Here is a 10,449-nt window from a genome sequence, read left to right on the forward strand (position 1 = left end):
TATAGAAGGACGTCTGATGAAGAGGTGCTGAATGTGAGAAAGTCTCTGTTCTATTGTTTAGGGCGATATGTGCTTCCTGTCTTGAGATCAACTGGCATGTAGCATGTAGCATATTTTATGAACCTACACACAGGGTCATAAGTACCTTAACTTCTGGAGAATGGGATGTGATGAATAATAAATCCTGAAACATGTTTGTAGATTTCTAACACATCTTCACATGTTTGTGCATGTCTTGCTGACTTATTCAGCTCTTATTTCTTACCAAAGCCTCAAACTTTTGAAATCCATCAAAGGAGAACTCATTGTTCCAGGTTGCACTGGTTTCAGGTTTACACTTCCTTGCCAAGACTCTTCTAAAGTTACAGTATACGAGTCCAAATGTCTGAGACCACTTTGAAAATCTGGGTTCACAACCTAATGTAAACTGGAAGTAAACCGTCAGAAACAAAGAAACTTTCATTAGTAAACTGAAGAACAAATAATTTTAGATTGCGTAGTGTAGTTCTTCACTGAATTTGCCAATTAAAAATTTAAATATGAAGCTGAAAGCCGATGCTTAGTCAGTCATATATTTCTTATACCAGCCTTGAAAATGTATTTTGCTTTATTATTTATTTATTCAACTATTTATACATTCATTTATTTATTGTCATCCATACATATTTCTTTCAAGCTTGATAATTAAACAATTTATTTTTATTCATTTATTTATATTTTTATATAAATCCTTTATTTAATTTTTAGAGCTATATATCTTTTAAACAACAATAAATACCTTTTTTAATTCTTATATACATTTTATAACATATAATTATATACATCTGGTCATAAATATTTCTGAATTGAACATTTATTTTGTATTTTATTCATTTATACTGAGACATGATGAATCTTGAATCAATAATAATCTACATTGATGGTCAATCAAACATGCACCAGTTTTGCATGACAATAAGACAATGCTGCATTTCGAATGTGCATGTTTAATGTGTAAGTATATAATCCAGCATGGAAAAGTGTGCAGACGGTGACCCAAACAAAGCGAAAATTGATGGGATGGAGAAGGAAAGGGTGCAGAAAGAAAGCGACGAGCTAGGAGGGGGGAAATGAGTTCTTACAGTAAAGGAACGTGTGAGTTTGTGCATGAGCTCCCGCTCTGCACCTCCCCTTCCTGTCTAAATGTGTCCTCTCTCTCTCTCTCTCTCTCTCTCTCTCACATTGCAAGAGCAGTAAAGAGTCAACTCAATTAAAGAGCCTCTTTCCTGGAAACTGGGCTCTGATGGCACAGGGAGGTATGAAGGGAATGGGAACCATGTGTGTTAGATGGGGAGGGGGATTGTTGGACTTTGTTTCTTTGCAAGTGTGTGTTGAAGGAAAGGCGAAGGCGGCACAAAGAGCAAGAGAAGAACGGATGGAAATGAGGACAGGGAAGGAGCGGGAACGATAAACAAAAACACAGCCTCACAGCCACAGTGTCAGTTTGAAATCAGGACTGAGGGAATCTCTGCCCGTTCTCTTGCTCGCTGAACGGCAGTCCCTCCTCTTCCTCTCTCTCAGACATACTCAAGTCATTCCTCAAACCATTAGCTGTTTGACCACAAAGTCCCAGTTGTAAATCTGTCCCACGAGGCCTCTTTCACCCCAGCTTGCATTCTCTGACCCCTCTCCTGCAGGGAACACAGGTCCAACCAACAGCTCACTCACTCAAACATGCTCCTCTACAGAGCTCCAGGTCCAACCAGAGGGCCTTGTTCACGTTAAAGAGACCTTGGGCCAGCTTGCAGCGCAAAAAACTACTGGCAGGAATTACGGATTTACTGTTAATTTATCTTTTTTTGAAGGATGTTATGTTAAGATTTTTACTGGAAAATTGCAGGGCACAATCAGCTATTGGTTACCAGGCTCATGTAAAAATCATGATATTTTTATAAGCCTAAATATATAAGTAACAAAACCTAAGATGGCACACATAGTATTTTGATAAGGGGAGAATATATAAATGTACGCAAAGGTTATCTGTATTCCATGGTGTTGATGTCATTAAGTTAAGCGTGCACGTGCAAATATTAGGGCAAGACTTGACATAATATGCTTTAACCAAAATAGTAGGACAGTGTAAAAAGTAGCAAGATATAGAGAACAAGAGTATTTTTTTAAAGCAGCTATTACCAGCAGCAGTGTTTCGATGACAGCCAGAGCGTGTTAGTTTGCCATTTTGCTTTCAATAGGACAATTTCGGTGACATGTTGTTAACATAATGTTTTGGTTCTGTGTGATTATAGGCAGACTTGATTACAGACTTCACAAAGATGTTGTGTTAAAGTGCATTTCACAACAAGGAACGTATCTATCCTCACACATACGTAGGCCTGTATGCAGGCACGCACACATTTGCAGAGTCTTCCCTGGGCCCCTGCAGCGGACCAGGATGTATAAAAAATGGCCTCACATTCCTTTCCTGTTAAGTCAACCACAATATGGGACTGACACACGAGAGAACTGGACTGTTTCCCAGCACACACAACCCCTCTGGAGTCCCATTACTTTAGGTCATTTACTCAGACGCACACACAAACATGCACACATTATGTCGGCGGTGGCTAGTTCTCTGTGTGGCTCATAACTTATCTGTTAATCGTAGTCATCAGCGTCTTCAACAGGGGTATCAACATAGCTGGGCTTACCGTAAGTTTGCAAAATTCAGGGAAGTCGAAACATAAGCATATCTAGACACGCGGAGGGCTGAGGGGTTACAGCAAGCGAATCAGAAGTAAGCAGATAGAAAGGTTACATAGATGATTTACTGTAAAGCCCCAAATGAAGCTTGTACTGACAGCAGTGAAATATAAACATCTTGTAGAGACATCTGTTTCTTACGTGCAGACGTGTGTATATTTTCACAAAGGCTGAGGAGAGTGCATGTTTATGCTTAATGAGATTTATATGTAAAAAAAAATTATATTGAACTTGTAAAATATTGAAATAAGTATGTTTTGTTTTGGGAAGAGGGTGGTCAGGAACTTTTTGAGCCCGGGGGCTTTGTATTTTTGATGGGCGTTGGCTCTGATCGAATGAGTTTGGACTCACTGACTGCAGCTTTGTTTTGAAAACACTAAAGAGGGAAGAAAAGGAGGAAGGCCTGAGTGTGAAGAAAAGGCGGAGACTTCCCAAATACCATAAAAAGAACATAGCGGGAGATACCACTTGGAGTGGAGTTATGAGAAGAGACTATTCAGTGGTTCTTTATGCATGTATTCTTTATGTGTATTATAACTATTAACAAAATTCTCGGAATCTAAACAAGCCGTGGAGTAAATCTCTTTCCTGGATATACCGTTCTCTGGCAAAAACACACACATCCATTGCTTGGCTGTCTGGTATGAATGGGAATGGAATTTACTCATAATGCTAAATCACAAATAGTATAAAGAAATGCACACATTTATCAATATAAAACTCTAGTGAAATAAATATTACACTTAAAGAGGTTTACGAAAAAAATAAATAATCTGGCATTATTTATTCACTTTGACGTAGTTTCAAATTTGTATGACATTCTTTCACAAAAGATATTTTAAATAACGCCTTTTTTGTCATCCATAGTCTACACTTAAATAGTCCAATGTTGTTTGGACCCCATTGTCCCATTGTCTTGAGGGTGAGTAAATGACAGAATTTTTATTTTTTGGATGAACTATCTAACTATAAGTAATCTAAGAGTAAGTTTACACAGAAACGTTTTTCCTTTGCTTTTTCCACTTACAGACAACAACGTTGTCAGAACAATCCCCGTTCACAGAGATCCTCGAAAACGACTAAAAACCCTGTATTCTGCTGCCAGGCCAGTAGTTGGCAATGTCACTTTGTAAGGAAACACTACGCGTCTATAGACTGATCATGTAATACACAGGCATAACTGTTTTCACAAATTCACGTTTTTGTTATTTATATGGAAACGATAAAGGTATCGTTTTTAAAAACATGCACTTTAATATCTGTTTTCAAAAGTTTGCTTTTTCAGGCCGCCAAAACACTGTTGTCGATGTAAATGAACGGCCAAAACACATAAAAAGTTTTCCACTTTTAGTTGAAAACGGTGTTGTGCAGGTAAAAAATGCATTTATAAATATGCGGCTAAGAACTGACACGTTATTTAAATTTATGTATAACTATGCAAATCGAACAATAAAGAAGATAAAGATACCGATCGATGAAAACTTAAACCAGGATCTGCTTTAATGCCTGCATATAAGGTCTGAATTTATTTTTATAGTTTAATTAGCTTTTGTTTTTATAGTTTATTAAAATATTAGACAAGAATCAACTGATATAACCACACATTTTAATATCATCACAACCGATTCTAAAATAAAGTGTATTATGTAATAAACAAATAGGTTATCTTTCAATTGCACAAGTGCTTTTGTACTACAATGATTAAAAGTCTGCACTGTAAGTCAGAAATCTTATCGTGTCAAGCTCTATTGGGTTTGCTCAGGAAGTTCATCAAGGCCTATTGATTTTTTTTTTTTTCACTTAATGGCATTTAATGGTTTGTGAGTTACAACTTTTACTATGTGTTAATTACCCTCTAATATGAGGACGAAGAGCTGATAAAAGCCCTTAGTTAAATGGAGAGAAGAAAAAATTAATTAAGAGAGGGGTTAATCAATGAAATAAGTGGAAGCATACAGATCTTGGAAACACACAAAAAATGCATTGTAATTTGTTACTTTGAATGGAGTTGCCATATTAATTTAAATGACTGGTTGTAGAACTAAAAAAGCAGAGCAGAAATAAAAACAAGTGTTAAATATGAGCTTGTGTCCATTTTACTGCTGAAGTGATTTTTCCTGTAAGGAATGAAGAGTGACTAGGATTAATCCATAGAGAAAGAGAGAGACAGATGTTTTAACTTTGATCAAAAGAGAAAGCACTCTGTGACATCCTGTACCCATACATCAAGGTAAGCCTCAGACCTGTTTTTCTGAAAACAAGAGCAGTTGTGGTATCTTCATTTGTGTGTGTGTGTGTATGGCTGGAGGAAAATGTTTTTTGCAGCAAATGCCACATTAAAAAAATCATGCATATTTAAATAACATGCAGCCTGAGGCCACAGAGAACAACCATTGCATTTTAAACAAGAATGCAAGCCACGCAGGAGGATCCATTTTGTAAAAATAGTGCTCTTTAATATAAATTATGGAAATATCTTATAAATATAAATATGTGCAAAGGTTCTTGCTGCATTTTCTATGTTAATGCCTTTGTTTTCTGATCTTCAAGCTTGCACTGCGGTCATCAGACCAGACCTTAAGATGAGACATCTTTATAAAAGACAGAGTAAAAAAACATGCTGTCCTGTTGGTGGCCACACATGTAAACACCTTGATTTGACAAAATATGAACAAACAACAACAAAAAAAGTAAAAGAAAAACAATCTACAAGTGGAACCATAAGCCCTTCCATAGACTCATAATACATTCAGTGACTAGCAGACGTCAAGTCCTGCTAATGAATCAAACACTGTATCGTTGTTATTGAATGAGGATTTTGAAGCGCACAAAGTACAAATGCTTCTCTGAGTGATCAGAGTAGCACGGTCCTTCATGTCAAACACCACAGTAAATCAGTTAATAAAGGTTTCTCATACTGTGCTTGTATTTGCTTCACAGTATATGAATGTCAATTTGCTCATATTGAATCATCAACAATGTCCAGTCTGCCTTTTCCTAGCACAAATGAAACTACGGTTTGCTTTGGCTCCTGTCATGAACAAAGTAACAACAGTCCACTGAGGGGCCGTCTTCTCCAGAGAAGGCTTAGGCCCGAAACCGTCCGCAGTAACGGGCCTCTCGTCGGGTCGATACGTTTGCGCCAGTCCTTTTTCTTGACCCCGCAAACGGTCACCAGAGCAGACAAGGCAGTGTCGGTCGTGAGCGGTAAGTAGCCACCCCGTTTGCACCCCCACGCCCACTTATGAGGCAATTACACTTGGCAAGAAGCAGTGGAAATGTGTACGTCATTGCAAACACCGAGCTCTCGCTCCTTGCTTCCAGGAGAAAGTCAAAAAATGTCAAGCTAAAGAAAACGGACATGAGAGAGTGTCTCCCGATCGATGATGAGGAGCTGGACTGTAGCCATAGCAGCACACTTAACTCCTCTACTGATCAACTATCACTTGTGTTTATCTTCAGCAGTCCCTATTTGAGACTGGCCGCTGGAACGTGGAAGTCCGTTCGTGTCAACAGCTGCTGAGATGTCAGATCCACTTGAGTGGAAGTACACATCTCGTGCTGTCCTTCAAAAGTTCACAATCCAGAAGTCGAAGGCACAGCTGGCCTGCAATGCTTACAGACGCCGAGGTCTGGAGTGATAATCTCCACTTGTGCGCCTTAATCTTCTGCCCTTCACATATAAAACCCATCAAGAATAGCTAGATAGGAGCATCATAGTCCTGGAGGAACTCTTGGAGTGGATGAGGCAGCTGGTCCCGTTTGGTGGACACGTCTATATGACCGTTTAAAGTCTTTCGACATAGGTGCTGCAGACTGGACATGCTAGACGCCAGTGGACGCAGCAGCTCCAGAGGGATCTTCTCGCCACCGGAGTAAATGAAGTACGCACTTCCGTCGGCAGCGCTTCCGCTGCCTCCAACAGCTTGGACCTTCGACGAGGTCTCCATCCCTGGCGAGGGCATGTAATGATGGATGAGTTTGAGGACACAATCAAAGCGCGGCACCGCCTGCTCGCTCCGGGGGTCGGTCTGCAGGAAGAAGGAGCAGGAATCACACTGGATGCGCAGGTTTTTGGTGCCCGTTGTCGTTTTGACGCTGAGTGTGAAGAAATGGTGGTGGTCCGAGCTGTCGCGAACCAAGAAGGTCCCCGAGGGCTCGGCACTCAGTAGAGCACTGGCCTCTTTCCCGCTCACGGTGCTCCAGTAGAAGCCGCTCTCTTGCAGTTTGCGCACAGCCGCGAGCACCATCTGATACTGCGCCCGAGAACTGAAGGTCTTGTACCGGTGGGGGGGCAGGGGCACGCCGCCTTCAAAGGGGCTGCTGCTCATGGCGCTGTCAAACCTACTGTGTGTTACCATGGCGCTCTGCCCGCCCCCTGTACCACCCGGCAACCACTGGTGCTCGGGGTCCAGGGCCGAAGGGCCGTCCCAGCCAGGGTGCTCATGCACCGGAGAGCACCAACACAACTCCCAAAGCTCTGGCACCTCTTCCACATCCAGAAGAAATGTCGTCTCGGTGGTTATGGAAGGCAGCTGTAGGGAAAAGCCAAATGGAAAATGTCAGAATCAACCAAACAGTGAGAACAACAGATGCCAGTGCCAGCAGACTTACATCTGCTGTGACATCAGCTTTATTAGGGCCATTCATGGTTCTAATAACTGGATTGGATGTTTCTCACATGTGTTCCTTATCATTAAATCCCAACCCTCCCGATGCAAAGAAACAATTCACATTTACACATTAAGCATTTCAATGATGTAATCGTCCCAGTTGGGGATACATTATGGCTGTTTAAACATTTATTTATTTCAACAACTTTTTTTTTAAAGTTACTAGTACATTTATTTAGTATAATGCTGGTAGTGACTAGTATTTTGTCAATTTCCTTTGTTACAAGTCCTCAATACTCCTGATAACAACTTGTTATTTTTGTAACGAAACTATATATCTGTATTGTAGATCAACTACCAGTATTCACATTTGACTAGTATGCATGTCAATGTTCCTGGTACCTATTTAAATTTTACTAGTAATATTGCTACTATCCACTATCCCTACTAGTAACAAATTGATATTATTGTTACTGAATTATATGGGAATCTGTTTATATCATTTATTCACATCTGAATAGTATGGCAATGTTGCTGGTACTTATTCCTTTTTTCCCTAATACTACTGTTACTAGTACTATTTGTACCCATTAATACTGGTTACAAATTATTCAAGTTATTGAATTATATAGAGATCTCTATTTTAAATATTAACCATTCACTTTCCACTAGTATTATTCTTATAACCTATTCTACATTTACTAGTACTAATGGTAGGCTACTAGTTAAAAAATGAATCCAATAGTGACCGGTTTGACTAGTGACTATAAATGAGTAGGCTACTTGTTGGAACATAACAGATAATTTTGAAGCGCTAATGTTAAGACAGCTTGCAATGGATAAATTAACGAGTTGCTAATCGAAGTCTTATTTTTAGTCAAAGCTCGACCGTGTAAATCCGATATTGACTTCGATCGCACTCTCGGACTATTGGAAAACAGGTTATGAATGAGGTCCTCCAGTTCGTTGTGAATAACCCAATTCCTCATTCATGACACACGGTCTCTGTCTCGTGTTACACTGTAAATACCCCTTCACTCTCTTATCCTAACTGGAATACAAATTCACCGACTTATTCGGGTTACATTGAGGTCGTTTAGTCCGACTAGCCCACATATATAACTCAAGCAGAATTCAAACTATTAGGATATGCGTTAGCTCTCATTACAAAGACAAACAACAGTTGTTTTTTTCACAAGGATACCATATAGCACCGCATTTATCAAGGCACGCATAATTAGCCGATATAATATATGCATACATTTAAAATAGATTAAAAATTTAAGTAGCCTACATTACAATAAGACGTTGTTTTACCTTCAAAGTGTTATCCGAATCAATCTTGGAGTTTTCTTAAAACATAGCTCCTTTTGTGATTTCCATATAACCGCTTATGCAAAATAGACCTTCTTTTAAAGGGATAAAGATCAGTTTCATGTCAGTTTTTTAACAGTTGATCAGAGATCAGCTGTGTAAAAGTCTATGAGAGGTAGTGGAGGTGTCCTGTTTGTGCCATCGAGTTCTACCGACTGATATTTCTAAAGAGCTCCACCCCCTCTTCCAGTAAGCAACCGCACACACACACACGCGCGCGCACGTGGCGGATTGCCAATAAATAATCAGCGTGACCCTTTTTTACGGGATTTCTCCACCCTCCCTTCCCTTCTCTGTACACACAAGGTGAAAAGTTGCATTGCCCTTGCAGATATAAATGCAGTCGGTGTGTTATTATGACTGATATCTGATCATACACGTGTTGCATATTATGTTTTAGCCTATTGGTCTTTTTTATTTATTCATTTATTTTTAGTTTGGTTGTATTCCGTATTATAATGTAATTTACGGTCAGATGCAAGGTGGAACATTCACGAAAATATTTTTCAAAAAATAATTTTGCATATCATCAGGATTTATGTTGACATAGGGAATGAAATTGAATACAGGGCTATAAGGAAAAGTTAAGTAGCCTATACAATTTTTCTATAGTAAAGTATAGTCGGTTACAGTACAGCATATTATTTTATAGTAAAGTATGTGTAGTTAAGTATCATGTGAAGGCCAAGTATGGTAACCTATACTCAGAATTTGTCCTCTGTGTATTTAACCCATCCAAGTTAGTGCACAAACATTAGGAGCAGAGTAGTGAGTGAGCGCCCGGGGACTGCTAGTGTAGTAGTATAGTATGGTATAGTGATAGTATAGTATATAGTATAGTATAGTGTAGTATAGTATTCAAAAAGACTCACACTGTCTCTTTAGTCTACTGGATTTGTTCCATACGCCATCTATAGGAAGGAAGCAGTAGACCTTCCTCCAAAAGACATCAATGAATAGGGATATTGTGCATTAGTAAAGTCATTGATCAGAAGCTTCGGATATTTATGAACCACGTGAATCAAGAACTTATTGTACATACACAATGCCGTGACATATAGGCTACAATTAAAATCACATTAGCTTTTTAGGTTAGATTAAACTTTATTGTTTTTATGTCAATAATACTTTTTTTATTGTCATTTACAGAGCCAATTGAATACAGTTAGCATCAAAACATAAATGCATATTATTTATTTGAATATTATTTAATAATTAAATTGGCCTACTTACATTATTGTATTATTTAATATATTAGGCTAATATTAAGATTTGATTTTAACAATAATGGTGCAAGTAACAATTACGTGGCAGGGTCAGAAATTAACCAGAGCTTGGAGCAAAAAATGCCCCAAAACACATAAATGTAGGCTAAAATTCCTCTCATTTGATATATTTCATAATATTGTATTCTTTGTCTATCTTGTGATTTAGCTCATCTGACAGTGTCAAAAAACGCTATTCATTGTCGCACAGGTTAGCAGTTAAAATTACACGGAAGATAATATAATGTTTTAATGAAGAAAACTTTTTTTAGGAAGCAGTTCATGTGAATAAAATGCACTCCTAAAAACTGCAAAAGCAATTAAAATGCATTCTAGTAGAATTTGTATTGTGCATGGTTTTGTATTTAACTTGATTTAGAATAAAATAACTTCAAATTGTACAAATGGACCTGGAAATAAGTTTCAGGGGGGAGAAATAAATTGACGAAATCGACAGG

At 38.5% G+C, this 10,449-nt stretch overlaps 1 protein-coding gene across 1 annotated transcript; it reads right to left on the reverse strand.

The window, feature by feature from the left end:
- Window positions 1-5,169: 5,169 nt before the first annotated feature.
- On the reverse strand, window positions 5,170-8,908 carry socs3b (suppressor of cytokine signaling 3b). The gene is made up of 2 exons (XM_077200443.1): window positions 8,670-8,908; window positions 5,170-7,274 (listed from the first exon to the last, which is right to left on the reverse strand). The coding sequence occupies exon 2, from the start codon at window positions 7,098-7,100 to the stop codon at window positions 6,441-6,443; it is 660 nt and encodes a 219-aa protein (XP_077056558.1). The 5' UTR covers window positions 7,101-7,274; window positions 8,670-8,908; the 3' UTR covers window positions 5,170-6,440.
- Between the last annotated feature and the right edge of the window lie 1,541 nt (window positions 8,909-10,449).

Source organism: Siphateles boraxobius, unplaced genomic scaffold (assembly GCF_051911475.1).
Source record: "Siphateles boraxobius isolate OS27281-9 unplaced genomic scaffold, OSU_SipBor_1 46, whole genome shotgun sequence".
NCBI classification, from domain to species: Eukaryota; Metazoa; Chordata; class Actinopteri; order Cypriniformes; family Leuciscidae; genus Siphateles; species Siphateles boraxobius.